This window comes from Chelonoidis abingdonii, chromosome 4 (assembly GCF_003597395.2).
Source record: "Chelonoidis abingdonii isolate Lonesome George chromosome 4, CheloAbing_2.0, whole genome shotgun sequence".
Lineage (NCBI taxonomy): Eukaryota > Metazoa > Chordata > Testudines > Testudinidae > Chelonoidis > Chelonoidis abingdonii.
Window position 1 is genome coordinate 29,857,987 of NC_133772.1, and position 22,840 is coordinate 29,880,826.

At 52.0% G+C, this 22,840-nt stretch overlaps 1 protein-coding gene across 6 annotated transcripts in view; it reads left to right on the plus strand.

Annotated features, from left to right (window-relative positions):
- Positions 1-609: 609 nt before the first annotated feature.
- The window catches only part of STX3 (syntaxin 3), a 31,657-nt gene continuing 9,426 nt past the window's right edge, over positions 610-22,840 (plus strand). For 3 of the 6 annotated variants that reach the window (XM_032766542.2, XM_032766548.2, XM_032766484.2), the window contains exons 1-8: positions 610-935; positions 17,055-17,135; positions 17,550-17,649; positions 17,931-18,005; positions 18,562-18,629; positions 19,467-19,575; positions 20,514-20,587; positions 20,929-21,063. In XM_032766542.2, coding sequence (XP_032622433.1) covers positions 906-935; positions 17,055-17,135; positions 17,550-17,649; positions 17,931-18,005; positions 18,562-18,629; positions 19,467-19,575; positions 20,514-20,587; positions 20,929-21,063 — 672 coding nt within the window. In that variant the 5' untranslated portion in view covers positions 610-905. Of the gene's footprint in view, positions 936-17,054; positions 17,136-17,549; positions 17,650-17,930; positions 18,006-18,561; positions 18,630-19,466; positions 19,576-20,513; positions 20,588-20,928; positions 21,064-22,677; positions 22,789-22,840 lie in introns of all 6 variants that reach the window. The other 3 variants (XM_032766493.2, XM_032766509.2, XM_032766519.2) reach the window with 2 other exon arrangements.

A 22,840-nucleotide genomic window follows, 5' to 3' on the forward strand; every position in this document is an offset into this window, starting at 1 on the left:
CTGTGGCTTCCCTGCCTTAGCAACTAGCCTCTGAAATGATTAAACCAGAAGGAATTTTAACAGCTTTCTGATGGCATGTTTGTTCTGGGCCTTTCTCTCTGTGAAAGCAGACAAGGCACCTGGGGCACCAGGTGATCCCTGGTCAGTTTCAGCCTCAGTTTCTCAAGCGCTTGGTTGCAAAGGCTGGCTCTTAAAAATTCCCACCCGATTACAAGCCGAAAAGATGGCAGGAGAGGTCTCTCTGAGCTCTTTGGTTTCTGATCAGGGCTGAGCCTGGGGCCCAGTTTGGCCTGACTGTGTCATAGAATCATAGAAGATTAGGGTTGGAAGAGACCTCAGGAGGTCATCTAGTCCAAACCCTTGTCTCTTAATCGTTGTAGCTGGGTGGATCCTGGGACATTAGAGATACAGGGTGAGGAAAGTACTGTAACAGCTTTGACTGGCCCAACTTTTGCCAGCCAGGAAACCAGCTCACCCTGCCTCATCCACCTTGTCTCTGGCCTGGCTCTTTAAGAGATTGTGGGGCAGCAGATTGTGGGCCCAGGTAAAGTGGGAGGCTCCCGTCTTCCCCCTCCCCCTCTCTCTGTCTTTCCTTCCCCTCCCTCCTCCGTATGTCATTGGGGATTAGCAGCTGGGGTCAGGCCAGCTCGGCAGCGCCTGGCAATCCGCTGCGCACGGCCGCACGCAGAGGCACAGAGACCACAAATAAACGAGGAGGGGACAGGTCTCAAGTGATTTTTTTTTCTGGTCTAATGAGCCTCCCACCCCCTTTCTAGCCTGGGCGGGAAGAAGGCGAAGATCCATCCCCCGGGCCTCTGCGGGCGCTAGGACTTCCTGGAGCGAAGCCGGCCGCCTGGGAAGCGCCGCTGGGAGCCTTCGGCTGCTGGGAGGAGCCGCGGGGCACCATGAAGGATCGGCTGGAGCAGCTCAAAGCCGTGAGTCTCTTCGGCGGCTGCTGAGAGGAGCAAGGCGGGGCACGGGGGGGCTCGATCCCGGGGCTGATGCTAATAACAACACCCAGCTGTTCTGTCGCGTTTGGGGGGCTCGATGCTATGGTGATACTGAGAGTGGGAAGTGCCAGGGGAAGGGGGCATTCGCTGGTACTTGTGGTTTCCCCCCCCAGCTCCCTGGTCTCCCGAGTATCTCTGCTCCCCCTCCAGCTCCACACTCAGCCCCCAGCTCCCTGGTCGCTCCGGTGTCTCCCCCCGCCCCCAGCCCCACACTTAGCCACCCCCCAGCTTCCTGGTCTCTCCAGTATCCCTCTGGCCCCCCCTCGCATCTCCAGTTTTTCTAGTATTCCCCCCACTCCCAGCTTCCTGGTCTCTCCAGTATCCCCACACAGCTCCACAATCACCCCTTCCCATCTCTGGTCTCTCCAGGGCCCCAGCCCGCCAGCTGCCTGGTCTCTCCAGTATCCCCACCCAGCTCCCCCACCCCCCTCACCTCCCTGGTCTCTCCAATATCCCCACAAAACAACAAGGAGTCCGGTGTCACCTTAAAGACTAACAGATTTATTTGGGCATAAGCTTCGGTGGGTAAAAAGCCCGCTTCTTCAGATGCATGGAGAAGTGGGTATTTTACCCATGAAAGCTTATGCCCAAATATCCGTTAGTCTTTAAGGTGCCCCCAGACTCCAACACAGCTACCCCTCTGATACTTAGTATCCCCACATATTAAGCTCCTCCCACCCCCACCATCTCCCTAGTCTTTTCAGTATCCCCACCCCTGCCCCACAATCAGCCCCCCATCTCTGGTCTCTCTAGTGTTTTCCCCCAGCTCTACACTCAGCCCTCCCCCCGCCAACTCCCTGGTTTCTCTAGTACCCCCCCAAGCTCTACAATCAACTTCCCCTCCCATCTCCCTGGTCTCTCCTATGTAAAGCTGAGGGCAGGGGGAATAATCAAGCTCCATTTGCGGAGTGATTGTTTGTCTCTCTTCCCACAGTGAGAGAGATTGGGGGAGTGGGGGCTGGAGCGATGGCTGTACATTGCAAATTGGGGGGCAAATCCAGGGCAGCTCCCCCCACCCCAGGGATAATAAGTGTTTGATGCCCCCCGGAGGGGAGGGGAAGGGAAGGAAGATTGCGTCTTCCTGACATGGTTGATGTTGAGGTTCTTTTGTGCCTTGAGAGCAGGTGGTGGGGGTCCACGGTTCAGAGGGGGCCTGCTGGCCAGGGGCCCATGTTCTTCTATCGGGGGGCCCCAAGGGGGTCAGCTGAGGAAGTGGGGGTGGGCTGAAGAGATTTGGGGGATGGAGGCCATTTCAATCCCCCCATCCCCCCACTTGTGTTTGGATGAGTCGAACTGGCAACTTCCTCCTTTTCTTTTCCTCTTGGGGACGTTTTTTTCCACCCATTGCTCAGCCTGTCCGTTAACGGCCTTGCCCACCCATTGCTCAGCCTGTCCGTTAACTGGCGATAACAGTACCCGCAGGCTTACACCCATTATTACCCTGGCACTTTGCTCTGTGACTGAGCTTCCTTCCCCCATATCACACAGGCACTTTGCTGGCTCATCACTGGGTGGTGAGTGCTAGAGCCTGGAGCTATTCTCAGGAGGGTTGCTTGGGCGCATTGGCTCTGGTGCTAGTTTCTTTAGTGTGTGGGGTTGCTTATGAGAAACAGGGGCTGTGCACAACTTGCTGCTATTGTAGGGTCGCTTGTGAGCTGCACATGCTGCATTATTCCTGTCGGGTTGCTTACAACCACTCTGTGGGCCTATGCACCCACCTTTCTGTTATATAATCTTGTGCAAACTCCCAGGGACTCTGCAGGCTGCCTCATGATGGGAGGGTCACCCAAGGGAGACGCATGCGCGTGCTGCCTCGTTGTTGTAGTGTCATCTGTGAGCAGGGCCACCCAGAGGATTCAGGGGGCCTGGGATCTTTGGTGGCAGGGGGGGCCCCCGCTTCGGCGGTAATTCAGTGGTGGGTATGTTCTTCCGCTCTAGGACCTGCCGCAGAAGTGCCCTGCAGACCCGTGGTGGGAACCCCCCGCCGCTGAATTACCGTCAAAGACTCAGCACTTCAGTGGTAATTCAGCGGCGGGGAGTCCTTCCGCCCCTGTGTGGAAGGACCCGCTGCTGCCGAAGACTTGGAGTGGAAGAAGCTCCGGGGCCCTGGGCCCTGCAAGAGTTTTCTGGGGCCCCTGGAGCAAGTGGAGGACCCCTCTCCAGGGGCCCCTGAAAAACTCTCATGGGGGCTCCTGTGAGGCCCGGGGCAAATTGCCCCCTTGCCCCCCTCCACAGGTAGGGCCGTCCAGAGCTGTGTGCGCGCTGCCTTGTTATTGTAGGGTCACCGGTGAGAGCTGTGTATGTTCCCTTGGTGGTGTCACTGGTGTCAGAAGGCAGGTCACCCAGGGCAAGGCCGCCCGCTGGCACGGGATCAGACTCTCACATGTTTAACCAGCGCTTCCTGGCAATGAAAGCTGTATCAGACAAAGGGCTGAATGTAGAGAATAAAAGACTGAAACAAATGGGAGGCCTGGTGTCTCTGAGGCTCCTGGGTTAGTCGGTCCCGCTACGCCCTCATTCTCCCCAGCCCGTTTTGTCCCAACCCAGCTGTAATGCAGGATCCGCCCTGCCTGGTAGCGAATGGGCAGCAGCTAAGCAGAGCTGGGTGGGAGTAGCATGGCTGTAGTACCCTGTCCGCAGCTTCTTTGCTTCAGGGGGACTCGGGGGGGTTTTTGGTCAGAGGTGTCAGAGAAATCTATAATGCTGTGGGAGGTGGATCTAGCTCCCACCCAGGAGTGTGTCACCTTTAAGGGAGCAGGTATTTGGAGTCCAAACCATCTCTGTTCTGATCCCATCACCTGGGGCAGCAACATCCGGTGCCCATATTCTCCTGAAGGCCTGATGATATCCCAGTCTATGAGGCTGGGATGTGGGGACAAGAGGGAGTGTGGACGAGGGGTCAGAGCATGGGTCTAGACATCTGGATCTCTGCTGCTGACTCACTGTGTAACTTTGGCTGAGCCACTCCCCCCACCTCCCCATGCTCAGTTTCCCCATCTGCGAAATAGAGCTAATGATGGTGGGCTGTGGAAAGGCCATGTACTTTCTGCCATTTACTACAAAAGAGAACTAGGGTCTCTTCTTCTGGTGGGAGCCTGGGGAAGCAGCAACCTCTGCCCCTAGGGCTGGAGGCAGGGGGAGTGCTCAGCAGCACTCCTCCCTACTTAATGAGTAGTGCTGTTACTCTCTAAAGAGAGTCATCACCTTCACTTGCCCTCATCAGAAAAAGGAGGCTGCTGTGGGGCATGAGGAAGTTACAAAGGATGGGCAGGAATCTGCAGGGCTCTGAGGGGGAAGCATGAGAGACAACCCAACCCCCTCTGTCCAGGGCATCTCAGGGGTGATGCTGCCCCAGCCTGGGGGCCCTGTGGGAAAATCCATATGCCTTGGTTGAACTGCACCCACTATGGGAGACCCTGGGGGGAGATCCAGATTGTCACTAAAGATGACTCTTCTCATTGGGGAATAGCAGCTTGTGCCAGAAAATGGACCCCTTGAAAGAAACCAGCATCTCCTGTGTAAATGCTCACCTTAAGGATCACATCAGGCTTGTCAAATTAACAGCTTTCCCCCCAAAAAAGTCTTGGCCTACCAAGAATGAAGAGGCCTCTCCAAGACAGATTGATCTCTTCCAGAGCCCAAAGGGTTAAACTCTTTTGCCTGGCTTCCCCTGGGGAGAACAAAGACCTCTCCTGGTCTGGATGTGTCCCTCCAGAACACCAGGGGTTAAACTCTCCCTTTCACCATCACCCCAGTGACTATTAGGGCTGTCTGGAAAACAAAAAGCCCTTTCTGTGTTTAAAAAAAAAAAAAAAAAAAAAGAGAGGATTGAAGATTTATTTTCTGCATGGGAATGAAAAAGAGACCTTGAGAGACAGAGCGCGTCTGTGTCCCTACAATAGCCCAGTGGTTCGGGCACTCATGTGTGATGTAAGAAACCCGGGTTCAAAATCCTGCCCTGAATCAGGGGAAGAGGGGCCTTGAACCTGCGACTCCTGCGTCACAGGTGGGCTATTCTGGAGTGTCTCTCTGCTTTGGGGGGTTGATCTCTGTGGTACAGAAATGGAACAGGAGTCCTTTGAGCTCTCCTCTTTCTGGCAGTCCAGGGATTACATGGCAGCGTTGATTCATTTGGTTTCGCTGTTGGTGGCTGGGAGAGAAGGGGGTGGGGGAGAGTGACAGGGATTTAGCTGGGATTACAAAGCCATCAGCTAGAGGAAGAGGAGATAAAAAGCTTGGGGGCGAGAGGGGGAAAAAAAGGAGATTAATTTTATTTTTATTCCTAGGAGGGCTGGAGTCCCGAACAGGCAGTGAGAGTAGGAGGTCAGGTGAAAGGAGGGGATCTGGATGGGTAACAGGGCTGTCTGTCCTCTTGGGAAATGATCTTGGGGGGGTGTTACCAGGGTCTGAGTGGGATATGGCACATAGGGACAGTTTCCCACCCCTTGGATACAATCCCAGATCTGTCCTGGCATGGGGACTGTGTCAGGGTGAGACCGATGGGGCATAAGGAGCAGGCCGGTCACTGGGGCATTCTCATGACCTGCTCTTTGTAGCCTGGGAGGGCAGTGGGGCAATTAGCATATTTCCAGTAGTCGTTCCCCCACTGTTTGTGCCACGTGATGTGTCTCCTTGGTAGATGCCATCTTGAGATGTTGAGCTCCATCTGAGAGGCATTGTGTTGGCAGGGGGATGGACCTGGTCTCCTTGGGCCATTTGCTGAGGCTGGGAAATCCAGAGCTTCAGCTAGTATCTAAACAGGAGATCCCTGTTCCAGGAGTTTCCCCACTTGGGGGTCCGAGCAGGGGCTTTGGGTCAGTCTTTCTGTGGATTGGAGCACAGACAGGCCCCATAATCACCAACCAACTCCTTGGCTGCCTTCCTCTTCCAGAGGGAATAGGATGGAGGTTCACTGGTTATGCTTGGCCTGTTCTAGCTGGGACAAAGTTCAGCCTCCTAGGCGGATGAGCATAGCAGTAAAGATCTGAGCGGAGCTGTGTTAACTGCCCCCGCCCTCAAAGGTCCTGTGGAGAGTAGAGCATGTCCCAGGCTGGAGGTTATGATGCCATGGTGCCAGCCATCAAACAGGCCAATCTGGCAGTGGCCTGGGGCTAATGAAGGAATAGTAGCCTCAATACGTTCCTCCAATAACTTTGCAGCCCTCTGGGGAAATCAAACGTGATAGCTATTGCAAAATAGCTCTCCTCTATTCTGTTCCTGAATAGAGAGCTCACGTGGGGAGTGACTATCCGATAGCATGGCCTAGTGAGCAGAGCACTGTCTCAGTAGGCCTGGTTTCTAGACCCAGCTTTGCCACTGGCCAGCTGGGTGACCTTGGGCAAATCACTTCCTCAAGCTGTAAAATGGGGATAATGATCCTGCCTTCTTTGCAAAGTGCTTTGCAACCTACAGGTGAAAAGCTTTGGATAAGAGCTAGGGCTGAGAATGAATATTTTATCTGTGGTATTTCCCATGTAGAGACGCCTTTAGGGAGTTGAGACTCTAGAATTAACATCCTGATGAGCACAATTTTACTAGCATGTCTCTGGTCTTATTTCTGATGGCCTGAAATGATTAGCTAAGCTAGTCACTCATTCAGTACAGTGGCACCAACCAAGCCTATTATAACTTTGAGGACTCCGTTCCTGCATTGTATTCCAGCCGTGGGAGGGGATCAGCCCTGAGGGCAGGGGGACAGACTCTTAGAGAGGGATGGTACTGGGAGACATGCTAGGCCATGCTCCTGGGCAGTGTCCATTTGGAGCTAAGCACTGTATAATTGGGAAGCTGCTTGCAGTGCATCCCACCAGCTTTACTGAACCTGCTGCTATTATTACTTATCTGTATTACCATGTTTCTTGGGAGAGGACCCATTGTGCTAGGTGCTGTACGAATACAGATTAGCACAGACCGGGAAGTACAAGAAAACAACAAGACAGTATTGGTCAGCATGATGGGCAGTGATCTGCGCACATTGGTCTGAGCATTGTCAGGTTTTCAAAGACATCGCAGCAAAGGAGAGTTTTGAAGAGGGATCTGACTGGGGACGATGAGGCAGAGGTGGTGATGTTTTATGGGGAGCGTGTCCCAAACACGAGGGGCAGTCTGGGAGAAAGCACAGGGGTGCCTGTTTGAAAATATAACGCGTGGGTGGTGGAAGCTGGCCCGAGGGGTCAATTGCAGGTGAGCCTCAACAGCTTGGTAGCGAATGAGAGATGAGAGGTCAGGTGGGGATTGACTGTGAAAGGCCTTGGCAGTGAAGACAAGCAGCTTAAGTTTGATGCGATAGAGAAGGGGGAGCCAGAGGAGGGATGCAAAGAGAGGAGGTCAGCAATGGGCTAGGAAAATTATCTTTGCACAACAATACTGTATATTCTTATGTGCAAGAGGTGGGCTCTTTCTGTTGGCAATCTGCATATACATCTGTAGCTCTTTTTAATGTAGCCTTTCCATAACACTTGGAACTCCATAGCAAAGGGAGGCCAGAACCCAGAGCCTCAAACTCCAAAAGTCACTTAATTGCAAGGAAAATCTCTATTAACTGGCAGCAGTATAGTGCCAATGGCACACCAGTGAGCAGCTGTGATCCCATCTCCCACCCCAGCTAAGCGAGGTCCTCAGCATAACAAATACAGTAGTACACTTTCCTGCCTTCTGCTGTGGAGATTCAGGAAAGCAGCAGAATGTTTTGGGTGATGCCTACAACAGATGGGGTCAGGTTCTTGCTGGTTTGATGGCTGGAGGGGTAAGAAAATTGGGGTGAGAGGAAAATGTTAAACAGCCAGGGGAGTAGGGCAAGGTGGGAGGGCAGCAGCTGGCAGTCTGTGCTATTTGTTACCTGTGGAAACTCTGTATGAGTCATGTTTGATTCTAAATGAGGAAGGATCGCTGGAGATTGTGACAGTTGGCATGTCAAGTGGAGGCACGGAGAGAACAATACAAGGAGACAACCTTCCCTGCCTGGCAGTTCTTGGCAACGTCCGGGAGAAGAGTGAGGAGTGAAGGCTTTTCGTCCTCATATTGGGCCTTGGGTCTCTGTAATGGCTACAGGATCAGCCATCGAGACCCACCAACTGTTGGATAACTGGAGAGAAACCCAGAGCAGGGACTCTGGGGGGCTAAGCTCAACCTCGGGGTAACACCCTGGGATGAACATGGACCTTAGTGTATCACTACCAGTGCTCTACCAGCTGTAGGTAGCTGTTGTTGTGGTGGAGACAGTGTAGGAACTGAGGCCACTGCCTGTGCCCTGGTGGGGGACACTAAGAACTTCGGGCCAGATCCTTAAAAGTATTTAGGTGCCTAACTCCCATAGAAACCAATTGGGTTTTAGTACTTCATGATCTCAGGGTAACCCCCTCACTCCATCCTTTCCTTCACCAGTGGTCTCCACGGTGCCACCAATGGGTGGCTGCAAAGAGGCCAATGAATGGTCCAGCTTTCGGTTGGGTTTCCCTGCTGGCAGGTGGAGCTAGTCCTTGGTGGTGGGAACTCTGTCGCGTCTCAGATCCTCCACTCAGCTCCCAACTTATGGCTCCAATTTTTCTTCCTTCACAACGTAACATGTGACTAAGCTCCTCCTACTCCCTATCAATGACAATAATATGCATCCTGGATGCCACTCCTGAGGTTTTCACGATCCACTCTATGGCTGGAACCGGCTCCAGATGTCTGTCTCGCTCATCTCTATCGACTGGGTTTTTTTATTTTAAAATCTGCTCTTGAATTCTTCCCTCTTGTCCTGCAGCAAACATTATTCTTTTGGTTTTATGGTACCCAGAAGCGTGCTGGTGTAGGCAACCCTGCTTTGAGCCAAGAACACGCATCGAACCCGGGACTCTGAGTGGTAGAAGCATGAACCTCCACTAGAGCTGAAGGAGTAAGTCCCTTGGCTGGCACTTGTTGTGGATGTGTTAACTTCATATGTGGTACAGCCACTAGGGGCGACAATGACCTATCTTCTGCTATCAGCCCTGGTCTACACTGGTGGGGGGGATCAACCTAAGAGATGCAACATCAGCTATGCTATTCACGTAGCCGAAGTTGGCGTATCTTAGGTTGACTTACCTGGCTGTGAGGACAGCGGCGAGTCGACCGCTGCTGCTCCCCTGTCGACTCCGCTTCTGCCTCTCGCTAGCTGGAGTTCTGGAGTCGACGGGGAGTGCGTTTGGTGATCAATTTATCCTCATATAGACAAGACATGATAAATCGATCCCCGATAGATCAATCGGCGGGTAGTGAAGTTCTGCCCTCAGTGGCTTCACTAAGCCAATGTTATAGGATTCTGGCATTTTAATTAACAAGGGGAAATCACATCTTAGTCTTTGACACTCTCATACCAGGGTTCGTGTACTTACAGAAGGAAGGGGTAAAGGAGTGGGGAATGTTCCCATTTCAACACAAACCTAAGGAAGGATGAAGCTACATTTTTGTTTTTCTGCAAATGTTTCTACTTTGTTCCTTGGGTGTGGTGGTGGTGGGCGGGGGGCACCTGAGTGTCTCACCTGAATAACTCAGGGTTTGAAGTCCTTGTACTGGCTTTGGAGCAGCCTTTCTCCAGAAAATATCTGGTTTGTTCCAAAGGCAGAATAATGTGTTTTCCCCAAGTGTCTGTGTGAGCCCTGGGGACACACAAGTAGAGGGCAGGATCTAGTGATGCCATAGAGACCGAGGTCACCTCAACCTCCCCTTCTGCTGGTGGTAGGATTTTAACAGGAGGTTCCCCCAGAATTCCCTCCATCACATTACTGTACTGGGCGCTTTACAGAACAAACAGAAAAATAGTCACAGCCATGAGATATTTGAAATCAAACTCCGGGCCCTACAATAGGATCTAGGAAAGCAGAACTCAAGTTGGGGGGATCTAGATCCTCATAGGTATTTAGGTGCCCAACTCCCATTGATTTCAGTGGGAGGTAGTGCTGGAATACCGTTGAGGATTTGCACCTAGGATTCTGCACAGGCTTAAAAGAAGAGAGGAAGGATGGTCTGAGGTGGGAACTGGGGGATCCAGGGTCAGTTCTTTGCTTTCCCAGACCTTGGGCAAGTCATTTGGACTCTGTGCTACAGTTCTGCATCTGGAACAAACCTCACAGGGGTGCTGGGAGGTGAAAGAGGTAAGTCCCTTAGATTAAGGTCAGCTATGTGGGTCCTTTGTGGGGATCAGGGCCCAACTGTAATGGTGACCCGATGAGTGGGGTTAGCAAGGAGAGAGGCTGCGGAGGGAGGAGGGTTACAACAATAAGCTCCTGGGGTGACTCAGTTTAGGTCAGTGCCAACCTTTCTCCTCAAGGGATGTCACCTCAAACTGGCTGTTTGAACAGCAGCTGCAGGAAGGTGTTGGGGAGATATGGCGGTTCCGGCTGTATTTCCTCTTAAACTGCCCCCCTCTCTTCTTAGCAGCATGTGGGACTCACATAGCTACAGATGTTTCTTGTTTTCAGGCAGCTGCTTAAATGGTCTTGTTTCATATTACGCAGTGCTGTTGTAGCTGGCTGGGACCCAGAATATTGGAGAGACAAGGTGGGTGAGGTAATAGCTTTTATGGGGCCAACTTCTGCTGGTAAGAGAGACAAACTTTCAAAGAGCTCTGTGTAGCTGGGAAACTTGTCTCTCTCATCAACAGGAATTGGCTCAATAAAACATTAGCTCACCCACATTGTCTCTCTCTTCGTATTGGCACGGCTAGGTACAACACAGACCGCCTGCAGTGCAGTCGCTGTCTCTTGTCTGAATTGATCAGCATTCCCAGTTACCTGTTGCAAGTGCACCTCCGCTCTGCCCTGCAGCAGACGCTGCTATCCCAGTTCTGGGCTCCCTATGTGTTGCTTTGCTGGTTACCCTGCTATCCCAGCCATGGGCTCCCCATACACAGCTCTGTCAATGCCCCTCTGTCCCAGTCCCCTGCTAGCCCAGTCATTCTTTCTTCCACTCCACCCCACCCCAGCTCCGCAGATGTCCCTGAATCCTGACTCCAAGCCCTGCTCCCTTAGGGAGGAGTGCCTGTTTCATGGTTCCGAGTGACTCTGCACAAGGATCAGCCCCAAACCAGCAGCTGGGTTCTTTCCCCTCATGCATATCCCCTGCCTTTCCTCTCCACTCCTCAAGATGGTGTCAGGCTGGAGAGTCCGCCTGCCCCCCCACTTCTTTCTCTGGCTCTGCAGAGCGCCTTGGGAGGGTGTAATGCAATTAAACCGGGAATCCAGCCATCTGGTCCTGGCTTTCGTCAGGCCCTGTGGGAAGGAGGGGGATGGTCATCTGTCCCTTAAACTGAGAGCTGGGGACGGTAATGGGTGTATGGGGGCATTGGTGGGTGGTATTGTCTCTTGCCTTTAAACGGGGGAAGTGGCAGAACCAGTTGGCTATAGGGTGTGCATGGGTCTGAGGTGAATCTCTGTGTGTGGCTTAGGGGAGCAGCTGTCTCTTCAGATCCAGTGGGAGGGTCACTCACATGGGAGAGCCTGTCTGAGGGGAGTCGCTGTCCCTTTAAAGGAGGAAGAGTTGGGCTGAGGGGCTCCAGGCAAAGCCAGTAGGGGTACATGATTGGGGGAAGGTTTGTGCGTGCGCCTGAGTAGGCAGCCCCCTTCTCCCCGCCAGCAATCCGTTAATACCTTCACTGTGTGTCTGGAACCAGATGTGAGATTAGTTCTGCTGCTAATCAGGAATGCAGATGGCTAAACAAACCTTTCCCAGTATGCAGGGAACACCCCTCTCTGGGACCTTGCCTGCTGAGCCTCCAAAGACTCCTCCTCTGGGCCGGGAACCCTCCCCCTCTGCAGCATCCTTGCCCCAGCATCTCACACTTTCCTGGCGGCAACTGAGCAGAGTTTGTTTGAAACCTCTTGGCAGCTGTAGGGAGCGCACAGCTCTAGGGCTTCAGGATGTGGGAGAGAGAAGGAGCCTCTTACTTCTAGGTCACTGGCTCCTATCTAGCCCCAGGTTGAGAGTGACTAGAAACTGCTAGAATCTGAGACTTTCCAGCTGGAAAATGCCCTTCCTGCCATATTTTAGCTGGCTGCGTCCACTAGGCCCTTCTCGACCTTTCCTAGCGCTCGGCTCAGTCTAATTTTAGATGTCCCAAGAGTCAGGGCTCCGATTGTTCCCCTTAGGAATCAATTTCACAGCCCCCCATCAGAAAGGCTCTCTGACATTCATCTCCAATGTTCTTTTTCTTGCTTTCATCCCCTTAGACCTAGTTATGGTCCCATGAGTAGGGATTCCTCTCTCTCACTGGCATTTACATCCTTCAGATGTTTACAGCCTGTACCTCATCACCGTGCCTTGCACATCTCCTAGTCAAGCTGTATGTAACACCACACCCTTCTGTGTGTGTGTGGGGGGGGGGGGGAGGCGTGCATCAGCTGAGGGGATTGAACCTGGGTCCTCTGGATCTTCACACATGTGCCTCTGGTGTCTGAGCCAAAAGACTCACCTTAGTTAGCCAAGGCTGTAGCAGAGTGGGTGTGTGTAACATGTACGTATTCGTCTCTCAATCTTCCCTTGTTTCAGGGGGCTGGAGGTACGGTGCGACATCTGTAAAGTGAAGATACAAGGGGGTTGTGCGAGGCTCAGATACTACAGTGATAGAGCTAGGCTGCTACTGCTGCAGCTCTCAAGGATTAATACTGTGGCTCCTTCTGTGGATGGCCTGGACAGATATCCTTGACCGCTGACTGATGGCTGCTAAGGTCCCGTCTTTGTGCTATCCTTCCAGGCCACTTTGGTTATACAGATGACTGGGACAAATGGAGGGGAGTTGTCATCCTGCTGTGATGGACTGTGAAGTCTCAAGTCCTGTGCTCTGGCTGTGGTGGAGGCTCAGAAAGCTTTCTTCATTGACCCCACCCCTTCCCCCAGGCCCCAGCCAATGGTTGACATCCAGGTAAATCTGAACTGCCTCCTCTTGGATCTGGAGTCAACAGCAGCAACTGCCCTCCAGTGCAAGGAAATGCTCCGAATGGATGGACCTGTGGAAGCGCAGCCACATCAGGAGACAAGCGCAGCGTTTGGTTGAATTCCAGCCAGTTTTCCTTCCTGAGGCTCTGGCAGAGTGGCAGCCTATGATGTGTGAGAAGGACCTGTCTCTGTCACATACAGCAAAAACAAGTGGGGATCTACTGGAGTCATTAATAGTACGGATCATCTGTGCCTCTGTGGAAGAGAACATGGAGCCATATTCCCATAAATAGGGAGCAAGGCTCTTGTTTAGTAAAACACCTTTATCATCTTAGGGGGTGTGTTTTTTGTTTTTTGTTTTTTGTTTTTTTTTATATGAGAGTATGGGGAGAGGGGACTATTGAGAAGAATTGCCAGAATTGCTATGGTAACGTGGTGGAGGGTTCAGATTGCTTTGTGGCCTCTTGGTCTGGTTTGTTGGCCTAGAGACACTCAGAGACAAGCACGGATTTCCCTGATTGGTCCCTTGACAATGGACAGAAGTGAGGCATTCATAGAACTGGAAGGGACCTCGAGAGGTCATCTAGTCCAGTCCTCTGCACTCATGGCAGGACTAAGTAGTATCTAGACCATCCCTGATGGGTTTGTCTAACTGTCTTTTAAAAATCTCCAATGAGTGAGATTCTACAGCCTCCCTAGGCAATTTTTTCCAGTGCTTAACCACGCTGACAATTGGGAATTTTTTCCTAATGTTCAACCCAAACCTCCCTTGCTGCAATTTAAGCCCTTTGCTTCTTGTCCTATCCTCAGAAGATTATCAAGAACAATTTTTCTCCCTCCTCCTTGAAGCAACCTTTTAGGTACTTGAAAACCGTTGTGTCCTCGTAGGTCATGTTTTCTAGACCTTTATACATTTTTATTGCTCTTCTCTGGACTTTCTCCAATTTGTCCACTACTTTCCTGAAGTGTGGCACCCAGAACAATATTCTAGACACAATATTCCAGCTGAGGCTGTATTAGCATGGAGTAGAGCAGAAGAATTAGTACTTGTGTTTTGCTTACAACACTCCTGCTAATATATCCCAGAATGATGTTTGCTTTTTTTGCAACAGGGTTACTCATATTTAGCCTGTGATCCGCTAATGACCCCCAGACCCATTTCTGCAGTACTCCTTCCTAGGCAGTCATTTCCCATTTTATGTGTGTAACTGATTTTTCCTTCCTAAGTGGAGTACTTTGCATTTGTCCTTATTGAATTTCATCCTATTTACTTCAGACTATTTCTCCAGTTTGTCCAGATCATTTTGAATTTTAATCCTATCCTCCAAAGCACTTGCAACCCCTCCCAGCTTGGTATCATCCACGTAGAGTGTACTCTCTCTGCCATTATCTAAATCATTGTTGAAAATATTGAGCAGAACTGGACCCAGAACTTATCCCTGCAGGACTCCGCTTGATATGTCCTTCCAGCTTGACCGAACCACTGATGATTACTCTCGGGAATGGTTTTTCAACCAGTTATGCACCCACATTATAGTAGCTCCATATAGGTTGCATTTCCCTAGTTTCATATTGATCCCTGTGGAGCTGTCTGCTTCCTTGATGCCATTGACCACGAAGGGGTCTTCCCTCCCACACAGACTGCAGCCAGCATTGGTGGAGTTGTTTTGACGGCTCTGTTTCTTCCTCTTGGGGAGATCTTGGAGGGTGATACTAAGACTCCCTCATGTGATTCTTCTTGCTCCACACATTGAGGAAGGCTGCTAGGAAGAAGGACTACATTTCTTAGGTTGCTGTGCTGTCATTGTGCTGATGACCCTCTCCTCTGCATCTCAGCAGACTCAAATCATGTTGGCTCTAACTTCCCGGTGCCTGGCTAAGATGGCTAATGCTTAGTCTGGGCAAGATGAAAGTGAAGCTTGTTGCTGGTGAAAGGAACCCTCTAGAGAACTGCACTGTTCTGCAACTGAGATCCACATTCTGTGGAGTCTCGGGTGGCAGGAGTACCTTCAGCCTCTGCATTTGGCTAGGATTCTGCAAACTGCCCCCTCTGATGTGGAGCTCCCTGCAGTCAGTGATGCCTTGGGAACCTCTGTTTGATCACTGCACTGAGCACAACCTGGGGCTGTCTTTGGAGGCCATATGTGAGCTTCAGCTAGGGCAGAAGGCAGCTGCTCATTTAATGAGCAATGCAGATGGTACAGGTGTATCCCCTGCCCTGTGTAGAAGATGCTAGCTTTTGACTTGCCTCCAGGTGCAATTCAAGGGGTTGACTTTGATCTCCAACCCTGTATGCTGTGGATCCTGGGTGAGTGAGAGCGCTCCTCTGCTGATGCATTGTGTCAGCAGCTGAGATCAGAGGGCTGTTTCTGCTGATGGTACCTAGATATGCATGTAAAGGGTACTTGAGGCAGGTCCTGGGGTGCGGTGGGTTATCCCAACATGCATTGCCCCACATCAACCATTGGTTCGTGTTGCGTAGCTGTTTACACTAGTGCACAGTGGGCGTAATAGGCCAATGGATCTGAGTGGAAGAGCCAGATTCTGTCCTCACCAACATCAGAGTGAGTTTGGAATAACTGCATTAATTTCATTGGCGTTACCCTGGATTTCCCCTGGTGGAAATGTGATTGGAAGCCGCATGGACAGCCATGGAAGCAGCAGGACATAGGAAAGCCAGACATTTTCAGCAGAAGATTTTTAACACTGGACATTTGCTTACCCAAAACAGCCTGAGTTTGTTGACCTTCAGAGAGTATCATAAGGCCAGTGTGCTTGGATAGGGGTCAGGGCAGTCAGAGGACAGGGAACGGGGGGGTTGGATGGGTGGTGGGTTTTGAGGGAGGCAGTCGGGGGGTGGAAAATGAGAGGGGGCAGATAGGGGACGGAGACCAGGCTGTTTGGGGGGCACAGCCTTCCCTATCCGGCCCTACATACGGTTTCACACCCCGATGTGGCCCTCGGGCCAAAAAGTTTGCTCGCTCCTGGTTTAACTGAAGCTGTGGTGATGTCAAGTGCTGTTGCGTCATTGCTGTGGGCTGGGAGCGAACAGTGTCTTAACTATAAAATATCCTATTTCTGCTCTGATTGGGAGGGGTATGTGGTGAGGGCCACTCCCCCTCCCCCAGGGGAAATTTAAAATAGGGGCCAGACCCCTCCACTATGAACTCTGCCTTTTTACTGGCTACCCACAATAAATCTCCTACTTCCCCCACTCTCTCTTTACCTTCCGACCCCAGATTCCTGGTGCCTCTTCACCATGTCCTCATTAGCAGCAGCAACAGTTTCCACAAAGCCTCTGGACTCCTGGGTTCCCAAGTGTGGCGGGGGCTGCTGGGCTTGGATTCAGATTGCAGTCCCACCAGGGTAAATCAGGAGCAATTCCAATGAAGTCAGTGCAGTTACTCTAGATTACCCCCATGTGCCTGGCACTGAGTCACCTTCTGATGGCTGGTATTTTTAGTAGCCCCGTAGGAGATGAGTTGGTCTTTCCTCCATCTTGTCCCTAGAGGGCAAAGTACCAAACCCTTGGCCCCACTGGCACTAGCTGGCCCCCTTGTCATCGGTCTCAGCAGAGATCCCACAAAGTGATAGGCTGAGCTGTCCACTTCCCCTAAGCAGGTCCCTCTAGATCTGGGCTGAGGCACGCTGGTGTTGAATGGTGTGGGGGAAGTTTGCAGGGCTACTGCTCGTGATGCGCCAGTTGTGGGGAGGAACCAAAGATGGCTGTCTCCAGGGGGTCAGTCTGGAACCCAGCCCCATTACAGATGTTACTGAAAAGGCCCCTGATATTTGCGTACCTATAGTGGTCACCACAGGAGGAAGAGAGAGAAGCATCTCCAGGAAGGATGATCCTTCACTTTAGATTAGTTTGGTGGATTTCAATCTTTTCCAGGGCAGGACCCACCCTCCTCATTGTTCTGAGTGAGGTTGAGTCCCGGAGTCACATGCCTGGCTTCCCAATGGTGCTGCACTGGCATGGAGGCTCCAGGGAGTAAGAAGTGCAAATTGGGGCACTGGTGAGATGGCCTTTTGCACCCCGGGGGTAGGCTGTGATGGGTTCCTCCTCTGTGCTGGGAAGCCCGGTGTGGGCGTGCCAGCTCTGGGAAGGTCCCCTAACCCTCTCACTGGCCTTGCCCTTCGTTACAGAAGCAGGACCAGGATGATGATGCTGACGATGTGGAGATTGCGATCGAGAACACGGGGTTCATGGACGAGTTCTTTTCCGAGGTGAGGAGGAGGCATGGCCCTGGGACAGGCCTCTGTCTTGTTTACGTTGTCTGTGTGTCCCTTCTCTGGGGGGAGGGAGCAAGGTGGGCTGGCAGATCTCCTTTTCTTGGGGAGCTCTTGGGGCTAGAGATCCCATCTCCTTTAGTGAACAGCTGTGGTTCAGTGGATAGGGCACAGATCTGAGTGCTTCTCCCAGATCAGCCACTGGCTAGCTTGGCGACCTTGGGCAAATCCTGTCCCCTGTCTATACCTCAGTTTCCCTTCCCACCCTTCGTCTGTTTTGCCTGTTTAGACTGAGACACGTTTTGGGGCAGGGACTGTCTCTAAATGTCTGTACAGCCCCTAGCACCCTACAGCCTTGATCACAGTTCAGTGCTACTGTAATATTGCTAATAGCGATCTCTTGTGGTTTAGATTGAAGAAACCCGACAAAATATCGAGAAAATTGCAGAGAATGTGGAGGGGGCAAAAAAGCTGTACAGTATCATCCTGTCCGCCCCCATCCCTGAGCAAAGTAAGTCTGAGCCTCCTTCTGGGCCTGAACAAAAGTGAACAGGTCATCTGCCTGGGATGGGTCAGTCCAGCTGGGGGCCAGGGGGTGGATCTGCCGGGGGGCGGAGAGGCGGAGGAGTGAGAGGGCAGTACCCAGGTGCTCTTCTTGAGTGGTTGGCTATTTCCCGGTATATCACGCCGTCAGTCATGCTCTCCCAGGTCAGTCCATAACTTACTTCCTCTGCAAAAGAAGCTTAACTTACGACTAAGGTGAAATGGGTTTCGTTGCTTGTGCTTTTGCAGAGACAAAAGATGACCTGGAGCAGCTCACGGCAGAGATCAAGAAAATAGCCAACAGCGTCCGAAACAAGCTTAAGAGTAAGAGACTGATCCCCCACCCCTCTGGGCTGGCTGATCTGGAGCCCTTCCTAGGGCCGACTGTCCCCTGTCAACGCCCATCCATTGCTCATTTTTTCTCCTCCTCAGGACTGCCCTTTCCTCCCTGCACCTCACAGGGACTGCTTCTTGGAAATGACCCTTCCTTGCCAGGAGCTTTTCTCCCCCTAGTGGGACACTGGCTAGATGCTGGGACTTTTGGATCTTAATGCACAGGTTGCATTAAAAGATCCACCCCTGTTAGTCCAGCCTGTAGCAGGCTTACCAACTTCTGTGGCTCAGACACCACTAGCAGGGACAGAGTGCCATGCAGAGTGGGCGTGGCTGCATCTGGTGCCTCCTAGTGTCTGGATAGGAAGGGGGTGCAGAAGGCCGAACCCACTGACTTGGCTATGGAGGGTTGGGGGGCAGTAAGGGATTGAGCCCCTTTCTTAAGGGAAGAAGAGAACTCAAAGTTTGTGGGGTAGGGAAGCTGAGACATGAGACTGCAGCTCATCCAGCCTCCCTATTATTTCACCCCACTTGTCCGTGTCCCCAGGCATGGAGCGGAGCATCGAGCAGGATGAGGTCCAGTCGTCAGCGGATCTGCGGATACGGAAATCCCAGGTGAGCAGAGCACTCCCTCATTCCCACACTGCAATCCCTGTTTCAATCTGCCCCTAGCCAGAACGGGTCCCAGAGGGAGCGGACTGCACCCATAGAGAGTCCTGGTGGGGAGGGAACAAAGGTAGCGTCAGAGATGGCAGACTGTACCTCAGTCCTGTGTGGGGAGATGATACATTACAGAGAACAAAAAGAGCAGTACATGGATCTTTGGCTTCATATGAGGATCTCTGAATGGTGGGCTCCTCAGTCCAACAGACAAAGGCAGAACTCGATCCAATGTCTGGAACTTGATTTTGTGCAAATTTAGACCAGAAATAAGAGACAAATTCTGTATTAGGAGGTAATTAACCATTAGAATGACTTTATCTAGGGCTGAGGTGAATTCTTCAGCCTTACACTTCTAAGAGTCTGTTGTTCAAAGTCAAGACCAGATGTTCTTCCAGACAGACTGCTCTAGCTCACCGTGAAGTTCTGGCCTTCATGGAGGATTCATCGGCTGAAATTTTCTGGCCTGTTACACAGGTTGAACTAGATAATTCCTTCAGACCTTAAGTGCTATAAAAGCACTATCCAGAGCATTATTATCCCTTTCATACAGATGGGTAAACTGAGGCACAGACAAGTGACAGCATTTCCCGAACGCTGCAGTGGGTGCTCCTGTCAGAACCATCCAGGCCGTGTTTGGGGAAAGGGAAGGATAAGGAGGAGAGAGGGTATGGAGAGAGCTCCCCGGGCAGATGGCTATCCCAGCTGGAAAGACAGTGCCTGTGAACCCCCATTACCACAAAATAGATCATACAGTGAACTGCTCGTCTCCTCCTTTCCCTCCCCCCCCAGCATTCTGTCCTCTCCCGGAAGTTTGTTGATGTGATGACCAAGTACAACGAGGCACAGGTTGACTTCCGGGAACGTAGCAAAGGGCGGATCCAGCGGCAGCTCGAGATCAGTATGTACCCTCCCCACTCAGGGGACATGGCCCACAGGCAGCATGTGGCCAGGGTCTGACCCTTCTCCCCAGGCCAAGGGGTGGTTGGATTAATTGCCCACAGGAATGGAAACTACCCCACTCCAGTTTGTGCTTGCGTTACTGCAGAGACTGTAAATAGGGCCCTAGCAAATTCACGGCTGTGAAATGCATGTCATGAACCGTGAAATCTGATCTTTTGTGTGCTTTTTCCTATATTATATAGTGTTTCTCAGACTGGGGATCAGACCCAAAAGGGGGTTGGAAGACTGTTGGGGGAGGGGGTCACAGTATTGCCACCCTTACTTCTGTGCTGCCTTCAGAGTTGGACTGCCAGAGAGTGGCAACTGGGCTACCAGCTCTGAAGGCAGCACTGTAGCAGTGCAGAAGTAAGGGGTGTGTCTGTGTGTGTGCGCACGTGTGCAGGGGAGTTGGTTAATTTTTGGGGAGAGGGTGTCATCTTGGGCTTTATATTTTGCTGTTTTTAAATACATATGTTTTGTTATAACACTGAAATTTAAGATTTAAATATCTGACACCGAGAAATTCAAGATTTTAAAAAATGCTGTGACAGTGAAATTTAGAAAAATGGATTGTGAATTTGGGAGAGCCTTAACCATAATCCTCCCCATGATCTCTTCCCACCCAGGGTGTCTCAGTGCCCCCTGCTGGGAAGCGTGGACTGGGCATTTGTGGGATTCCTCCCTATCCCCCAGCTGTGCCTCTGCTGAATGTGAGGGAGATTTAGAATCTGGACTTGGAAGGCATGTCTCAGTTTGGAGGCCAGAGGGGTTCACACACACACATGTTCCTGAGAGCAGCCAAAGTGAATCTTTTGCCGCCCCCTGCCAAGCCCTGCTGTTTCTGCCATTCATGCCCAGGGATTTGGTCTGATCTCCTCTCTTTCTCTTGTGATAAAGCTGGGAAGAATACGACAGATGAGGAGCTGGAGGAGATGCTAGAGAGTGGAAACCCCTCAATATTCACATCTGGGGTGAGGATGCTGTGGGGACTGGGAGGAGATCGGGGAACGGAGGTGCATAAAGAGGAGGGACCTTGGAGCATATGATGGTATAATAGTACCTAACTCTTACACAGCGCCTTCATCAGTAGATCTCAAAGAACTTATAGAATGGGAAATCTAGGGGGAGACACTGGGATGGGGGGTGAGCAGTGGGAATTTGGGGGGATATGCAGTGAGTGTGGGTGTCCGGATATGGGTGGTGGGGAGCAGGATGACTCTGAGCAGTGGGAATGGCAGGGTGTTAACTCAAGCTCTTTAGCATTATCTGGGCTTGTGTAGGATGGTAACCAACCCTGCCTGGCCTGTTCCAGATCATGGATTCACAGATCTCGAAGCAGGCGCTGAGTGAGATTGAGGGGCGGCACAAGGACATTGTGCAACTTGAGAGCAGCATCAAGGAGCTTCACGACATGTTCGTGGACATCGCCATGCTGGTGGAAAACCAGGTAACTGGGCAGAACAACCAATGAGGAGGTGGGGTGCTCTGGAGGGATAAGGACTGAGTGACTGAGCAACTGGGACAGGAAGGGGTAACCTAGCAACCAGGGTCAGGGAACAGAATAACCATGTAACCTGGGGCAGGGAACAGGGTAACTGAGCAACTAGAGGGTGGGGCTCTCAAGGGATGAGGGCAGGCTAATCAAGCAACCGGGGTAGGGAACAGGGTAACTGAGCAACCAAGATGAAGGTGACAGCTGTATAACAGGAGGGGAAAGTGGGGTAAGCCTTGATAACTGGGTAACCATGGGAGGAGACAGCATGACCACCATATAACCTGGGAGTAGGAAAAAAAGGATTGTACAAGACAGGCAGGGTGAAAACCATGTAACCAAGCAATGCAGGGATGGGGGAAATGGAGGGACTGAGCAGCCAAACTGGGAATTAGAATGGGTAACGAAGCAACTGAACACCGGTGCCTTCTAGCAGTCAGGGATTTTCTGATGGTGGTACCCCGGATGCGGGAGCTGGGTGGGAGTGAGTTTGCGATCTTGGTGACATGGCTGATGTCATGGAGACCCAGAGGTCTGTCGTCCTGTCCCAGTGCTCAGTACCTGGCTTTCCTCCGACCCCACAGAGCTCCTGCAGCCAGGGCCCAATCCCTGCTCTGTGTGTCCCTGGGGGGAAAGCCCCCATTTCACTCTCCTGATGCCCCTGCATTGTGGAGTGCAGCCACCTCTCACTGCAACTTAGGCATCAGTGTCTCTCTCTCTGAGGCCCCCTTTCTGTTTTCTACCCTCAATGCAATGCCGAGGAGGTGGCGTGTGAGTCGGGGAACGGTGAGTATGCCCCCTTCCTGTCATCAGACCCAGGGAGAGGCGATGGATTGACCCTGAAGCCCTACAGCCCAATATCAACCCCTCTGTGCCCAGGAAAAGGGCGGTGGCGGTGGGAATGACTGCCTTGCTCACCTGAACAGAGTGGGAGCTCTTCAAGGGCAGGGCTGGGATCTCATGATGGGAGGAGCATGTGCATGGTGGGAGGTGTTGCTGGGGTCTCATGGATGGGCTGCATTGTATCTTCACTGCACAGTTAACCCTGGTGATTGGCATCCGGGTCTGAGCCACTGCACGAGCATCCCCACTGCAAAGCCTTACCGAATTAGTGTGTCCCCACTGTGTCCGTACTCATCTCTGTGTGCTTGCAGACACCCATGGGCCTTTGTGCTGGGACGCTCTAGGATTCTTTCCCAGTCATTTGTGGGAGATCTTGTTTGTCTTTCATGGGGCATTGTGGGAAGGGCACTGGAGGACTATCAGCACACGAGTAACCTTTTTTCCTGGTAGTCTTGCTGCCCAGTTGGGTAGGTTGCAGCCTGAGTTAAACCAGAGCTGGGCTCTAACATACCTCCCCCAGCTGAGTCAGCTAGCCCAGGCTTAACAACCCTCCAAACCTGAGTCTGGGAGTTTTTTGTTCATGGCTGGTAGGAGGGGTTGGGCTAAACCTGGGTGACAGCCCAGGCTAACTGTGCAGTGTAGACATACTGTGCATGACTCTGAGGCACCGCTGGTCAGTAGGTGTGTTAGGTGTTTGAGTTTCCTCTCTTCCTGCTCCCCTGACAGGGCGGGGTCCTAGATAACATAGAGCTGAACATGATGCATACGGTAGACCACGTAGAGAAAGCGCGCGATGAGACCAAAAAGGCTCTGGTATACAAGAAAAAGGCACACAAGGTGAGTCCCCAAGCCCCAATCTGTGCCCAGGCCGCCTCGCTGGCTCTCTTTT